This window comes from Plectropomus leopardus, chromosome 20 (assembly GCF_008729295.1).
Source record: "Plectropomus leopardus isolate mb chromosome 20, YSFRI_Pleo_2.0, whole genome shotgun sequence".
NCBI lineage: Eukaryota > Metazoa > Chordata > Actinopteri > Perciformes > Serranidae > Plectropomus > Plectropomus leopardus.
This window is the reverse complement of record NC_056482.1, coordinates 6,214,059-6,231,687: the sequence shown is the minus strand read 5'-3', so window position 1 is coordinate 6,231,687 and position 17,629 is coordinate 6,214,059. Positions and strand designations below refer to the sequence as shown.

The 17,629-nt window shown below is 39.2% G+C and overlaps 1 protein-coding gene across 2 annotated transcripts in view; it reads right to left on the bottom strand.

Moving 5' to 3' along the window:
- col5a1 (procollagen, type V, alpha 1) overlaps nucleotides 1-14,292 on the bottom strand; it is a 98,452-nt gene extending 84,160 nt beyond the window's left edge. For both annotated transcript variants that reach the window (XM_042508952.1, XM_042508953.1), the window contains exon 1: nucleotides 13,841-14,292. In XM_042508952.1, the coding sequence (XP_042364886.1) occupies nucleotides 13,841-13,940 (100 nt within the window). In that variant the 5' untranslated portion in view covers nucleotides 13,941-14,292. The remainder of the gene's footprint in view (nucleotides 1-13,840) is intronic.
- Nucleotides 14,293-17,629: the final 3,337 nt, after the last annotated feature.

Here is a 17,629-nt window from a genome sequence, read left to right as displayed (position 1 = left end):
CCTCTGGCACTAGATGCTAAAAATACTTTTCCCTGCCTGACCACAGCCCTTCACCCTTCACATCTAAGAGGCAGGTTCTCCGCACATACACAGAAGCTGTTTATATGACCCGGTCTTGTGTACATTTGCACTCTGCCAGTCTGCCACCCCACTTTAACTACTTTCATGCAATGGAGAATGACATTAAAAAAAGCTATGCTGTAAATACAGTTCATCCTTTAAGCCTTAGCGCTCTTTGGAAGTTTTTTCATGTGTAAATGAAAACATCTTTTGCCCTTCTACACACACTGACTCCATCATCACACTGGGGCATTATTTCAGATGTCTGCAATGCTCAGATGAGAAAAGGCTAGGGATGCACAATAATATTGGCACGTTATTGGCAGATATTGAAAATGAAATATCTGAATCCGCCAACATGCTGTTTACGGCTAACTTCAGAAACCTGTTTTTTTATTGAAAAATGAACATGTACAAAACATAAATCCCGAGTTGAAGTATTTTTCTTATTTTGCACGATAAATGAATATTACATACAATGAAAAGCATTATATTTTATGTCTCCATCTGCTGGTGAACCATCACAATAACAGTATGCATAATATGATGTTATTCCACTATAGAAAAAACTTGATCACTAAAATTAGGTGGGGAAAAAAGTAGATATATTGATATTGGTATTGGTTAATGGCCAAATGAGTTATATATATTGGCACATTGGTTGTTTGCAAAAAAATCCAATATCATGCATCCCTTGACAGGCCATCTGTATTTCACTAATAAGTGCATTTACAACACAATCACAATACAAGTAATCGCAACTCACACATGATTCAAGTAGAATTCATCTTGACTTCTTGCAAAGTCCAACTGGTCTTGCTTGAACTCTACATCATGCAAAAATGTTTTATGCCCTCATGGTTAATATTTTGAAACTTTTTTTTCAGATAGATAAGCTCTTGGATGGCTGGGGTGAGAAGTATCCATGACTACTCCCACAGTCAGGTCTTTCCAGGCCATGTGCACTGTGGGAACTTGTGAGTGTAATGTGCAAATTAGCAAGCAAGGTACTGCATCTTTGATTCGATGTGCTTAAAGAGGAGTGGTTAACTCTGTCTTCAGCCTTTTATGGGTTTGTTTGTCAGACGTGGGCTGGATGAGGTCGCAGCACAGACAAGGATAATGAATTCATAAAAGTGTATGTGTGGATTATCTTAAAATGTGTGGTGAAACTTACAAGTCACAGAGAAAAGTGGACATGATGTGGTTTTGCAAATATCTTCCCCTCCCTGCCCTTCCTCGCTACTCTTTCTTTCTACCTTTTTTCTCTCCCTTTCTGAACAGTAGCTTGAGTGCCAGATTCATAATCCTGCTCTCGGCTCGGTGCCAAGACTGTGGTGGATCCCATTCCCCTAACCTATCCATCTACCCTTCATTTCCACAGACGTGCACATACATGCACACGTTCTGTAACAACACCCAGCGACTCCAGACGGCACCATTTCATCTGACAAGAGGAGGGGTGCCGGACCAGTGAATTAGGACTTTTTTCATGGGGGGGCCAGATTAACATTCTTCCCCTCTTTACCCTGCCCCCTATCCTCCTCCAGCCCTTCCTGAAGTGAGGCCTGACTCTCCAGGCACATGCTTGACCTGGCGCTGAGGACAAGGAGTAATTAGCAGCCATAAAGAGGACCCTGCCTCTCTTGGAAACCAGCACAGCCGAAAACAAGAATACCCAATGAGAGACTTCCCCCTCCTAGAGCGCATCACAGACAGGGAGGTTTTTTTTTTGTTTCACCTGATTCTGTTATAAAACTGTAACTGAAGCCAAATGTTGTGAAGCTGACGCCCCACTGTGAATGCATCAGGTTATAATTAAGGCCCTGAGATTAATTACTTAAAGCTAGACTATGTAACTTTTAAGAGGCAGGAAGACATCCATCCTCTTACAAATTAAAAAGTGGAATTCAGAGTTGTTGGCAGCTTTTCTTGGTCTAGCATAACCAGCACCTGAGATGCTAAGCTACCTGGATCCTGACGCAGAAACCTAATCAATATTAACACTCATTAAATATATGGCATTTGCGAAGTCAAAAAAGTGCCTCTGATCTTTTTTCTTTAAAGGTTAATGCTGTATTTAATAAAAGTGCATTAACTTTTAATAAGTTTGCAGAAGTGCAGCCCTACTTGCTCTGCCATAAAACACAACCTTTAAAGCAGGACTCCTGCAAAATACCAAAGCAACCAGATCTTATGTCCAAGAATATGATAACAAAACAAGATGCACTTCCATTAACAATGACCTTGAATTGTTGCTTTTGGGTTTCATGTGACCAGACCTGGAAATCATCCTGCAGGCATTATGCTTGCTAGATTTAACGCATTACATACACTACATGGACTTCCTGTGAGAGAACACACACACACACACCACTGCCAACAAGCAACACATGAGTAAACTGATGCCAGGACAAACCCTGAATGGGATGTCAGTCAGCAAGATGGTGAGCAATCATTCACACCTCTGCTCCTCGGCTTAATTAAAGCTACCAAACCACAATAAGAGAAATTTCTTGGCAATCGCTGCAAAAGCTTTGCAGTGAGTGAGGTTCAAACTGAGGCTCAAGCTGTACCAACATGTGCAACATGCTTTACTGACACAACTCTGAAGACAAGATCACAGCTAACACACAAATGAGACATGCTTAAGGCTGTTAGTTTTTTATAGTTCAGTAAACAGCTACAATATAATCATAGCATGGGCTGGGTGATATGACTAAAAATCAATCTTAATAATAACTGAGACACATACATTCATGATCATATTGATACACTGGCATTAAATAAAAAACAAGTTCAAAAGTATGAGTATTTACAGTATATGCAATTGGGGATTCCATAGAATATGGTGGAACTAATGATAAAGTGTCAGTTCTTTGACTTTACAACATGCATCTGCTTTTGCGAATTACCATGATGTTGCGCAACAACAATCACTGCCGGGCAGAAACTAGCAATTGATTCCAACTGCAGAGAAATGTGAAATCAGCAAGTTTGTTTATTTTTGTTGTCATTTTCAGCAGTAACTGAAATCTAAATGCAGTGGTTTGACTTACATGACCCTTCTTGATGTGCTTATTTTATGTTCTGTGTTGCTTTGCTAGCTTTTTTGATAAACCAAATCAACCTGCACAGACGCTAAGCAATGTACTGCTGTGGATGTCATTTTTGTACATATTTCAGCCAACTAAAAGACTTAATTAAAAAAGTTTCAGTGTGCACTGTATTTGTTGTATTTTCACTGCTTTACTTAACTCCTGTGTTCTGCAAGTAAAATTACAGTTTTTGTCAATGGAGTCTGGTGGCTTTGAGACCACTTCAGTTCCCTGTCAGAAAGGGCTGTCCAATGGCAAGGTAAAGCACTAAAAATATTTTAAATATAGCAAACACTTCAAATGTTTTTTTTTTGGGTGGGTCTTGTTATAGGTGGCTAAAAACTAGACAATTGAGGTAGCGTTTGCTGACCCCCCTTTAATATTATGTACGTGATGCAGTAGATCCTTCCGCACCAGATTCGTTCAGTTTTAGCCATAAGTTCTTGTAAACAGAAACTGTAATTCAGTCTATTACCACTTGTGGCCACAGTAGGTGCTGTTCAGCAACACTTACAACTGCTCACTAAAATGCTAAATTGCTAGCATTAACAACCATCACGCTGTCACCTGCTTTGTTCTGAATAGAGATGAATTATGAAAGCCAGCCAGAAATGTGTCTTTTTGGGGTGGGGTGACAACTCTCAAATGCAGCTGAGGACAGTGTTTACTCCAGCATGAGCATAATTAAGTCTGTAAAAAAATGACTTCACATACCAGTATCAGTCATGTCTCATTTTATCAGCCAGTTTTAATCCAGACATTTCAGGACACTGACCCAGTGACCTGGGCTGAGAGCTGCTTGTGAGCGCAGCAGCAGGGAGGAAAAGGCAAAAGAGGAAATGAGAAGAGCGAGACTCTTTTTGTTTATACACCCAGTGCCTTCAATTCCCTGGTCACGATCAAGTCATTCTGACTCATTTGTAATGAGATAGTCAAAGATTAACCCCAGCCTCTAACTGCAAAATTACAGGAAACACCAAAAAAGATGAGTTTGGAAACACACAAAATGATAAGCAGTCTGATAGAAAAACATGCAAAGACAGACAGACAAATCCACCCAGAATCTTCAGATATAAGCTTGCATTTTCACCCCTACACCCACAGATGCACTGATACACACACACACACACACACACATACAATGACACAAGCACACACACCTGAAAGATGATCCAAAGAACAGAGAGTTTTTCTAACCAGACCTTCTCTAGTGTACTCTGAGGCTCAGCGCTTCAGCCAGACTCTTATTGCTTTAACAGGGGGAATACCAGATGGTTTACTTCACTGTCTCCATGCTGCAGCTCACAGCAGTGTGGATAAATCACTGTCTGCCGTCCACCACAGACTAAGATGGAAAAACTGACTCAAGATTCCACGGTGCACCTCTAAATGCTCATTTTACAGCGAAAAACTGCAGGACTGGTACGTTTGAGGCACATGTGCGATAGCCTTTATCTCTGTCTTTTTATCTCGGTTCCACTCTTCGTAGTTTTGTCTCCTTCCGCACCAGATTCGTTCAGTTTTACTTTCTAACCTCCATTAGCGACGTTATTTCCCTCTGCCTATTTTATCTTCTCCTTATTCTGTCTCTCCGACAGCAGATATGGTTTTGATGGCTGACTGCTGAGAAATTTATGATAAAAGAGGGCCCTGCAGCACTGACATTACAGAGCCATTTCCTCTCACCCAGCCTCGCAGATAACCATTATTCCAGCACCAAACACACTGACACCAACAATGAAACTGAATCTAATAAATGTGAAATTTTGCACAATAATGAAGCTTTTTTTCCCCCTCTTTGTCGAGGACCATCCAGCAATGACACGCGAAGAAGGCCTATTAAACCTAAGTGGCACATTATTCAACACTTCACTGAGGAGCTGTGCCTTTAAGCTAATGATAGGCATTAATCCAAATAAGCAATGCTTTCTCACAACAGAAGCGCTTCATCAATGCTTTTACCCATAATCAATATAGGGAAACCAATATACAGCAGCAAGAGTAGAAGAAAACATTAAAAATGGTTTATGATATTTTAAATGCAACTTAAAGCACCAAATTTCCAATCAGGCATCACTGAATACAGACAACTTGAGACCAAAAGGAAGTAAATGTCAGTAAAACATCAAAAGCAGCTATTTCCGATGCACAAGCAATCATATCAACAGTGTCTAAAGGAAAAGGAAGTCACAGACGCAGGATGGGCAGAGTTCAAAAACGTCATGGCAAAGCTTTAGCAAGGTGTGGAAAGAGTGACACCAGACGTAAATGGAAAAAGTATAGGGCACAGTTAGGTTATCAATCACTGTTCTTGTCATAGTGATAACACACTGTAATTGTAGCCTGGGGTGAGGAAGTCTTGCCATATCATGTGGTGCCAGCCAATTCAACAATCAATCCATCTCTAGCTGACACTTAACCAGAGACAGATTTGAGCAACATCAGCCCTGTGGGTGAACAGAAGTTACTGCGCAAATAAATTGCCTAAGTGACAGAAGGCTACTTTACCAAAGTCATCAAGTATGAATCATCAACATCAGCTTCCAACTTTGCATCCCTGGTCATCAGCTGCGACAATAATCCTGTCCAAATGCAGCACAAATTTTGATCAAATTTGTCACCAAAACAGCTGTTACTGATTCCACCATATAAAACTGCATGTGTAATCATGACAAAATGTGGTCCCAGTGATACCTATAACTACCACAGAGTACTTTTGTCAGGTGTATATATGTTTCTCTGTCTCTGAACAGATTATGTCACCATGATATAAACCACTAACGCTAGTGTAAACACATAGAAAATTGGGCAATGAAAAATTTAGAGTCATAGATGGTGCACTGCAAGCACTGACAGTTTTGTCAAAATTGGATTGCAAAAAACTGCAATATATCACCTTGCTTACAGTATTGCAATACATTGCAATATATTGAAACATAACCTCTGTATCGTGATATGTATCATATCGCCAATACACAGCCCTAATCACAGCTGTAGTGATCCCATTGAAAGACAGTCCCCACTTAAGTTAAATGTTTTTGTAAAATTGAAAAAAGAGGAAAAATTGTGGAACTAACCCTGTGTCTAAAACTCTTATTACACACTACCAATATGAGTAGACACTGTTTTTTTTCTGGCATACAAACTATTCAACTTTGACCCATCTAAAGTGCTTTGTGTGGTTAGGTTTGTGCAGTGCAAAACAAAAGCATTTTGGCTAAGGTTAGGGAAAGATCATGGTTTCAGTTACATGCTAATACTGTCATTGTTGACTTTTTCAATATGCAACCAAGACCACAGTCCTTCCTGAAACTTAACCAAGTTCTGTGAGTTTGCAAACATAACCATGATTAAGTTTGGCCATGGCTTGATATTGTATTGCAAGAGAGAATATTGCTGAAAATTTTTTTTTTTAAAATGTTGTAGCGCACATTTTACTGACACGCTCAGTGTCATTTTCAGACACATGAATTAATAAAGTTTCCTCATTATGTAATCCAGAGTTTATCACATTTGAGCCTAAATTAATTTACTGTGGAAAATAAGTACAATGTGAATGTCATTTCTAGGTGGCAGTGGTGCTAAAACAGTCTCATTTGCTGTTTTTTTTAATCTGTCTGACACATTTCCTTCAGCTTGCTTCAGCACAAACTAGTGACTGCGGTCACACTAAAGCTTGGTCCCTTGTAACAACAAAACCCAATTAATTACACCCAAGGCTTAATTACAAAATACTGCTGAATAAGCAGAAACTTAAAGCCTTGATTTAATGTAGCCTTTCCTTTCCAACTCCTAAAAATGTCATCACCTAATAAAGTCAAAATTGAATACACGTGACAACAGTGTAGCCTCTGGAGTGACCAGAAAGCATTGTATTTCCCCTACTAGGAAAGAAATGCTTACACTCAGTATTCCTACTGTCCAGGCTGTGGCTAAGCTCCGGCTGGGGAAGGGGGAATGGGGTTGGAAAGGATGACTCATACATTGCTTTCCATGCTCAATGATTATAATACCCCATTACAGAGAAAAGCACTGTTTCCCAGCTGAAGTGAATACTCGGCTTGTGAGCCTGGACCAGACTTCCCTTCTCACTCTGCCATGCACTACACGCTGCAACAAAGCATATTCTTAAAAATCAAATACAGGAGTGGGAGTTGCATCATGAGCGAAGCACATCCAACTTTTACATCACTGAAGTGTTCCAGTTGACATTTCAAACACCACTGCCTCCATTTTGTTCCCTTTTTGTCTGCCAGGGAGTAAAGAACAAATGCTCCATCTCTGAGTTTTTTTTAAGCAGATACTAGCTTCGGGCAAGCAACACCTAAAAGAAAAACCATCTGTATCTGGCTTCAAATCAAGCACGCTGTGTCATGAGTACAGAGCACCATTGAGCAGTTCAAAACAATTATTTGACCCTTAATTAGTCTGGAAAGGAATAGACGATATACTGTCCAGGATATGGCAAATAAAGCACTATTTGTGCTGCACAAAGGATCTCCTTAACTCTGACATGGGGTCAGAAACTCGCCCTGCATATTTTGTTTTATCTCCCATGTTGTTATCAGGCATTAGAGCTGATTTACAGAGTCCTTTCCACAAAGCCTGCATTTACAGGCTGAAGTGGCACATGCAGTTGCAGGGTCACTGCTTTTCTCCACAGTCCAGCTAGCTCAGATTCCTTCCTCTGCACCATGGCAATACGCACACACAAGAAGCCACATTTTCTCGCCAATGTTTATCTGATTGAGTTGGACATGACCTCAGGATTGCCACTTAAAGGTGAGTGAGGAACAACATGCTGAAACCCACCACAGAAAATTTACAATTACATCATGTCTGCCTGAAAGATTGCTGATGGGAGCGAGTGATGTCAGTGACTGGCTGCTATGTAGTTTGGTGATAACGCAAAGCCACATCTGTGTGTGCCTCTCACCTCAAACAAGTGAGTTTAACCCTTTGAATTCTTCGCAAACTGGCTTGATTTCTTTCAAAATTGCGGGAAGAAGGCAATGATCAACAAAAGAACAAATGACCCAAAATTTAGGAGAAATTAGTAAGAAGTACAAAAAAATTACCTGGAAATTATTTTAAAAAGGGGGGTGGGGACTTTTTCCAAAAGAAAAAGGCAAACAAGACTTGAAAAGGGTGCTAAAAAATCTAATAATTCTGTAACATAATTTTAAAAATATAATTTAAATAATGAATAAATGAGTTTTTTTCCTACAAAATTTTCCCTGGCTTTTCAAAAAATAGTTTTCTAAATCTAGTGTTTTCATGCAATTTGTGTAATTACCAGATTGCCTCACTGCCTTTTCTTTCCATGTTTTTGAAATAAAACCGCACCAATTTGCAGGGTTCAAAGGTTTAAATACTTGTGAAAGGCATCTTTGTCCTTTCATACCATTACATAAATGGGTATGACAGTAACAAAATTATAATGGCCTGAGCATCCCCCCCCCACCCCCCCCCCCCCCACCACCCTTCCAGTAAAATTTACAAATAAAGCACACAAGAAGTTCTGCAATTTGTCCAATTTTGCATGGATTCCTTTACTTCTGTGCTTTTCCAATCAGCCTCATGAAGGACGTCATTCACTGTGACAAAACGGCAAATTTTACTTATCCACATAAATTCCTTTTGAAGGAGCTGTCCAGATATAAAGAGACTGTAAATGAAAGACAGCTGCATACCAGCTGTATTCGACCTTTAACCCTGTCATAAAGTTGGCTGGTTTAAACAAAAAGAACCTTTTTATGACACTGGACGTGTATGTGCAAACCTGGCTGAAACACAGGGCACACCGATATTATTTTTACAAACTCAGCTATAAGGCTGCAGATGTTATTCGATTAGGAATTTTCTCTAAGAAACCAGCGCAGAGCCGTGTATTTTCTTTTGAAAAATGCAACAGTATATTTTTTTCATGGTCCCCTGTTCCACCAAGAATGGGAAGAAAACATCTGGAAGACATTTTTTCTGGGGTTTTGGAGGGCTTAGCAGACAGCACAATGGAACTTATCGAATCCAGATGTGGAGGCGCTCAGTGAAACAGCAAGGCCCTCTTCTGTACATTAGGAACAAATACCTGCTCCTTATATATATATATATATATATATATATCATAATTAATGCATCATGACTGTATTTGTTGATTTGTTAGCATATCTGTTTTTTCCAATACAGTGGTCTATTGGCATTAGCTTTGGCCAAAATCCATCCTTGTTTTCATTTTCACAAGGTATTCAAAGAATGTTATTTCAGTATTTTTGATGACTAAAGTATGCTGCACAAGTAAGGTCTGGTCCTGTGTGAGTGTTTGGCTCAGACAAAAACACTTTTGGTTAATTAATGATAACAAACTGCAGTGAAAAGAGTCAAAACAGACTTTCTAAGACTTGTGAAAAGAGTCGATTGAGGAAGTAGAAAAAGCAACTCGGCAGAAACACAAATTTGGAAGGTAAATATGTTCTATAGCAGGTAAACTGATCATAAAACTACCAAAAAAATCCTCTTATTTCAATATCTGAAAACATCACCTAACCAGACACTAGACAGACTATGCATTTCAGGCTAAGATGCCAGTTTATGAGTTCAACAAGTTGTACACTTGGCATATATTATATCCTTAAAACGCATTAAGCACGAACATAAAATATATCATTACAACCTCCTTATCTTTCTCTTTAACCTCCAAGAGTCAGAGTTACTGAAACAAAGAGGAGTGGAGCTTCAACAGCAAGAATTCCTTTCTTCAGGCGATGAAACTGTAAACCTGACAGCAATCCAAAAGTCCTGACCCTCACCTTTAAACTGCGACCCCTCTTTTCATTCTTAACCTCTGTGTCTTATAGGCCTTCTGTTTTTACACCTTTTTACATAAGTTTAAAGTAAGGTTTCCTCATTAAAGGCAAGTCAAGATGGCCTCCCTGAAGGACTGTGGACGATGACTTCACTCAGATACAGCTCGACTTACATTCAGTGGGCTCATCCTCTAAGACCTCAGGCTGCTGTTACCTATTGGTAGCATGAATTAAAATAAAGTCATGTCATTTGAGAACATACTGCAATTCTAGAGGCATTTTTTTCCTTTTTACTTTAGGTTTGTCAGTAGGATTACGTAATAGGCCAGTCTATAATATAATTTCAGGCTAACCACTTAATAGGCTAACGAGCTAAGCTAAAATTGACTGCACTTGTTTTTTTCAGTTCACCAGTACCTTAAAGCTACATTAATATTTTTTCCATATTAACAAATGACTGTGTATAATATGAAAGGGATTTTCCTTGAGTGAAAACCCTACAAACACCCAACTTTGCCCTTTACCTCAGCTCTACAGAGCAGTTAGCATCTTCAGCAAACTGTTTTAGCATCTTTCAGCACATCATTCTAGGCTAACAGGCTAACCATTTAATAGGCTAACAAGCTAAACCACAATTGACTTATTTTATTTAGTGCATCAGTACCTTAGCTACACTAAAAGTTTTAATATTAACAAATTACTGTGCGTAATGTGTAAGGGATTCTTTGTGTGAAATACCTACCAAAAATTGAGCACCCTACTCTGCAGTTTTCTTTGGCTCTATTAAGCAGTTAGCATCTTTAGCAAACCGTTTTTAGCAGTTTTGTAAGCATTGTCATTTTAGGCAAACAGGCAAACAAGTTAAGCCACACTTGACTTAATTTTTATGTGCACCAGTACCTTGAAATTACACTAATATTTTCTCATATAAACAAATAACTGTGTGTAATGTAAAAGGTATTTGTGGTGTGAAAAACCTACCAAAAAATAAGCACCCTACTTTGCCGTTTGCCTAAGCTCTCCAGAGCAGTTAGCAGCTTTAGCAAATCGTTCATCTTTCACTTAACCGTTTTGATTTAACAGCCCACAACTTGATTGAATTTGCTCATTAGTTGACAGTTTTATTCAAAGCTGTTTCAAGCAGCTGTTTTCTGTGAAAAAAAGCTAAGGTAAACCAACTGTCTGCTTCCTACCCAGCACGAAAAACACAAAAAAAAAAGTTAGCAGCTACCAAGCTAGTTGGCTAGTTAGCACAGTGGAGCATTTAGCAAGCCTGGGTAAAGACCTAAATATGTTCCTCAAAAGCTAGTGGAGACACAAAATAGTTGAAAGGAAAGTGAATATTTAACTTACATTCTCTGGGTGAACAGAAACACAGCTCCAAATGAATCTTGCTTTGTGTCTGCTGCTATCATCCTACACTTTATAAAGTAATTGTCTGCATTGTGCTTTCTGCTGCCTCCAGGTGGTGACACAAAAATCACCAACTAATTGGATGCAGCTGTTATAAAGTAAAACTCCAAATTTGACATATTAATGAAAACAGGTAGGATTTGCTTAAATTATATTTTGCCATTTAGCTAAATAATTACTTTAATTTTTATTTAAAATATGTTAAATAATATAAATGACTTCATAAGTAATTTGTTGTTACAGTCTGAGGTTTGCAGATCTCGGTATTTGGAAACAAATTCATTGTGGGACCTGTTGTTCAACTCCAATAATACATAAAAGCACCATTAAATGAATCAAACATGAATATAACACAAAGATGTAATATTAATTTTCCAAAATGTGTCTACGGTCAGTTGTGTTAGTTGAAAAGTCACTTCTGATTGAATTATGTAACCTAAAAATCCCAATATTTAATCAAAAAATAAAATAATTGTTATGACATTCAATGTCGGTTTATTCATGCCTATGAAATGATTTTTAATTTTTTTTTTTATTTTACAGTTAACCACATATAAATACTTTTACTATACCTGCATGTTAATGCAAGTATACTGTGAGTGGAGATGACAAGTCCCAGATAAGCAGTGCTGGTGTGTCAAGGCAGGCCTCCGTAAACTCTCAGATGAATGTATCCAGGTCTTCCCTGAGGCTAAGAGGTCATGTGGTTTGGGTCAAGATGAATCTTTTACTGCTGACGAACTGTCTGATCATCTGCAATTACCATTTACTGATGGGGACACTACATGCAAAAATGCAATATTTTCCCAAAATTTGACATTTGCATTAAAGCAAAAGCCAAGTTGAATCATATACTGTACTTAATGCATAAATGAAAAAAAAAGAAGAAAAAAAGTAAAATCTTAAACTTAAAAACAAGACAATTAGTTTACATAAGCCTTGCATGTACTTGCTGGCATGTCTCTAGTCATCAAGCATTTCCCATTTGGCATGTGTCAAGTGTCACGTTTCAGGACTTGTACCAGACCCCTTGAGGATCAATTACAACACTCTGGTTGCTCTCTATCGGTATTACGGGCTGATTAAATCCAGCTTGCAGCATCAAAATGGATTCGGTTCCAATTTCCTTCACACCAAAACTCAAGTCCAGCTCCTCCTCTGTCATCAAAAATGACCCAGATCTGGATCCAACCCTAATACAGTGATCTAAGTTATGTTCGGCTAACAACCAGTGTTTACAGGCAACATTATAATAAACAGGCTGCAATAGTTCCTTCATATGTTTGACAGTAGAAAAACCACTTCAGCTGCATCTGTTTTGCATCATTTCCCGCTTTCTGTCGCTTTAAATAGAGCATCTGCACATCTCATTCATACCATCAGCACAATCTTGGACTCTTCTTTACTGTCTATGAAGCAGACACAAGAAACCACCTGTTCACCTCCAACTCCTGTGTCAGAGCCTCACGGCAGACAGCAGACCACCAACCATGCCAGGCAGTCTTAAGGTGCTAATAATACATGTAGGCAGACCCTGGCCCCACTGACACACTACTGTGACCTCTGGACACCGACAGGACACAACAGTACCACACACGATAAAAATCTTGTCTTCCTTCAACCCTACAATATGTATGAACAGGGTTTTGCTGATGTTTAAGTGGCACACCAAACTTTTACATCAAAATTTTCAGGCTTTGAGTTATATATCTACCACTAATAAGAATGTGGAGAATTTGTTAAATGTCAATAATGAAAGTTATTGGGGTCTGAGCCTTTGCAAAGGGCCCTGAGCTTCAGAAAACTCTGTGTTCTGATGTGGGAGTCTTTTAGGCAGCTCCACCCTACCACTTCTGATGAGCTACAGCCCCTCCCTCTGATGAAAATTATGCTCATCCCTCTCATCAGTAAAAAAAAAAAAAAGAAAAAAGGAAAAAGTGCATGGAAAAAAAATACAGTTTTCTGTTTAAAATTCTTGAACTACGCTACAGAGATGCTACTACTGCAAGTTAATAACATGTCTGCAAAATGCAAAACAGAATTAAAGTAAAATTGTAAAAGCTGATTAAGTAATTTAGGGACATATCACTATCAGATGCATGTAAAATTTCAACCAAATATTAAGATTACTCAGGCCTACATGTCTATTTATCAGCAAGTGGATGTTTCTGCAGAGGCAAAACTTTTGCAGAACTTCGCTGCAGACCTCAGACACACACAAAAAAGAGTGGCCACTTCCATAAGAAAAGAAACGCTTTTCTCTCCAAAAACTTGCAGCCTTTTGATACTTTTGACAAGTCCCATAGTTTCGGACACACCAAGCTGAATATATTAAGGCACCAATAAAGGCACAAAGATGAGTTTAGGAGGAGGGGGCAGACGCCGCTGTGATCCACTAAAACTTTTTTCCAGCGCAGCTCCAAAAAAAAAACTGTATCCACAAAAAATCTCACAGCTGCATCTTACCTGAACTTGCTTGCGATGTGACAAAAAGCAGAATCACCGCTAAAGTGATTTGGGCGTCCCTTATCCTCCGTTTAACTTTCCATCTTATATGGGTATCCATGACCGCCAGAGACGTCCACGGCAAAGTGGATTCACTTTTTCAACTTGGAGCAACTAATTAGACGTGCAACGACTTGTGGTCAGGACAATACTAAAAAGCCCAAAAAAGTCCCAGAGAAAGAGAAAAAAGGGGGAGGGGGGGTGTATCGGTATTTCTCAAGCAGCCATAAGGGGTTTGTTGGTGTGCGTTCCTCCAGCTAGTTGACGGATGGGACACCCGTCTCTCCCGCACTGCTCCTCTCCTCTCTGCTTTTCTGAACTGTCCTGCACCGCTGCGCCTCCGTTCAGAAGTGCTCCCCACTCTTTCAGGCGTCACGTAGAGCCCCCTTCAAGTCCAACACACACACAGAAAAAGTCTTTCCCCCCTCAGGGCTGTCAGTCACTCCGCGGGACAGGAGACCCGGACAAATCAGAGGAGCCCGTCTCCAAGAGCCAGCCCTGTTATTGGCCGTGGGTGGGAGCAAAAAAGTTGAGGGAAAGTTTCACGCCTACAATCCGAGCGCTCTGAATTCTTTTACATGGAGTCCGCTGGTTCCAGAGGAGAGAGGCAGAGCGGGAAAAGCAAACTGATCCGGAGACACATCATGCTTTTTAAATGTGCATATGGCGTGATGGTCCACGCTGGATCTGAGGTTTGCTTGGGCAGTCATGATTTGATTTTGTGTTGTCAACAGGTGGCACCACCACTTTAACCGATCTGCCTGCACCTACACGTTTAGGTTGATGCTTGATAAACTTTTTCAATTATTCGTACTGAAAATTTTATATTTACTATAAAGAGCCTACAAGTTTATCCCCTTACATCTTTTTTCCCCAAAGACAATATTGAACAGTTCACCATTTCACTATTCCAGGTAAGTCTGGAGCCAACTTATTTTTACACATTGAAAAACTTTCTGTCCAAAAATGGGATAAAGGTAATGAGCAACGAAAGAAGAAATGACCCAAAATTGAGCAAGAAATCAGTAATAAGTGCTACAAGAAAATTACCTGAAAAGTATTTAAGAAAAAAAAGGAAAAAGAAAATAAAATTTAAAAAAGTAAATGACCTGGAAAAAGTGTTTAAAAATGATCATAAGTCTTGAATGTAATTTTAAATATGGAATAACAATAATGAAAAATATAGATTTTTCTAGCTTTTTCTTTTTTTTCTATGTTTTTGAAAGAAACTGCACTAATTAGCTCATAGTTCAGAGGTTTAAATACTTGTAAAAGGCTTCTGGAGACAGCACAAGAAAAGTGATGTCACTACATCTTTCAAAGGGTTAAAGGAATACTTTGACCCCAAATGATCATTTGAATATAAATTACTCACCCTGCGTTTTGCTTTTCTTGCATGCCTCCAGTAAAGAATCCTAAAACAGGAAAAAATCTTTAGGAATTAAAGTCATTGAGGTCCACATTCATCAACAGCAAAATATTCATTTACAAACTCTCACACAACTCCTGAAGTAGTGAAGTTTAATCTATCCAGTTGTATGCTCGGTTATTCCCAAACAGGCAGCCCTTTCCAACAGCAAACTGAACTAAAAGTGAAACTTGCTCTATGCTCTCTTCAAAGCCAGACTATATTGACAAAAACAGTCATTTTATCTCGCTGAACATGGGAGCTGCTGGTCTACCACTGCCTCGATCAGATAGGTGTTGTTTGTGTTACATTACTGTGTGACTTTAATTTTTTAGAGTTAGTTCGGATTCACCAAAATCACACAATAACACAAACTAACTAACTAACTGAGACAGCAGGGGATGTTTTGATGTAGTTTTGCTGGTATTAAACGATGGTCCCCATCAACATACATGCTGATGTTTGGTTGAACTTATGTTGCAACGTCAGGTGACCAAAAAATTCAATGTAACGACAAGGTAACACCAGCATCAATTTGACATAAAATACTAATGACAGATGACATTTACAGAATATGTTGTTGGTTTAAAATTGTGTTGTCAAATAACCAAAATCTTACATCCTCCAAATGTCTCATGCCAATGTCATCTTGAATTAGAACAGCATCATCCATCCATCCATTTTCATCCACTTACTGGGGCTGGGTTGCCAGGGCAGCAGGTTGAACAAGGTATTCAAAAGTTCCTCTCTCCGGGGCGCCTTGTGGCTCAGTGGATCGAGCAGGCAACCCATGTACAGAGGCTGTGTCCTCACCGCAGCAGCTGCAGGTTCCATTCCCGCCTCGGCCCTTTGCTGCATGTCATCCCCTCTCTCTCTCTCCCCCTTTCACGCTTAAGCTGTCCTTTAAAATAAAGGCAAAAAAAGCCCAAAAAGTAATTAAAAACTTTTTTTTTTTTAAAGTTCCTCTCTCCAGGAACACGTTCCAGCTCCTCCTGGGGGATCTCATGGCCACATGAGATATATAATTCCTCCAATGTGTTAAAATAACAAACTCATAAATAAAGTATCTTCAAAATGTCATGATGTCAACGCCCACACAACATGAAACTGGAACGTGATTTAAAATATCGTCAATTTTCATTCCAACCAAAATTGAGCGTCTGTCCAAAAGTAAGAGTTATACATCTTTCTGACATCATATCGCCATCCAGTGCCAGCTGAGCCTATCACTGGACCTATGAACTCAGTTCATGAAGAATTTTCTGCATTTTTGGCTTCTTTCAGCGGAGGCATGCAGAAACAAAGTTTAGTTCACAAATTCAACATAACACTGGTGAGTTATTGATATGCAAATTGGCTGACACAGGGCGGGGGTACCCACAGAGGCCCCAAAAAGTCCAAGGTTCACTGCATATCATTTGGTTTTTGGTACTTTGCCAGGTACACAGTAGGCTGCAGGATGAATAACCTTAATTCCCAGTGGACAATGGAGCAATCCAGCAATTACAGACATGATGGATACACAAGGCATGATCATCGTCTGGCAAAATGGTTAAACCTTTGGTCACGGACAACAATGTAAGCAACAACGACACCAAACTCAACATAAATCAGCAGTTTGTTCAGGGTTTTTTTTTTATTAATTATGTGTTACAGGATGTAATGATCAGTTGGTTGATAAAATCAAGGCGTTTTTCACAGTGGAAAAAATCTTTCTTTCACATGGAGTCCAAAAGAGTGGTACAATAAGTGTGATATTTGCCTCCCGTGGACTTAGCAACTGTGAAATGCTCCATTTAAAATTTCTTTTTTATTGCATTTGAGAAAATACAACTCCCAAATCAGCTCTATTGTAACTCACAGAGATCCAGTTGGAGCTTGAGACATTTCTCTCTTGTGATATTACACAAAATAAATTTAAAGGGAACTTTATACAGTTTATCAGCCAACCAAGCAGAAAAGAACAGATTAAAAAAAAATTTTTAGAGCCTCAGTGAGATTCAGACACCAGGTCTTGCTGACGTTGTCTCGAGAACAGCCAAAAATGGCAGCTGTGTTTTATAAGCTGTCATATGGCTGTTCCAGTGGGGGGCAGACTTCAATTAACTGCCCAGTAAAAGTTGGTTTGAAGCACAGCAAACAAACAGCAAAAGACTGTTGCCACATCTGACTCTGTGTCACACTGTGAGGTGTTAAGTAAGACCATCTAAGCACGACCAGATGATCATTTTCCAGTCATAAAATAACATTAATATGAACAATATAGCCAAGAGGAGCCTCAGCCTCAGGCCACTTCCATATGTTTATACATGCTTTGGTTTTAAAGGTGTTAAATATTTGAT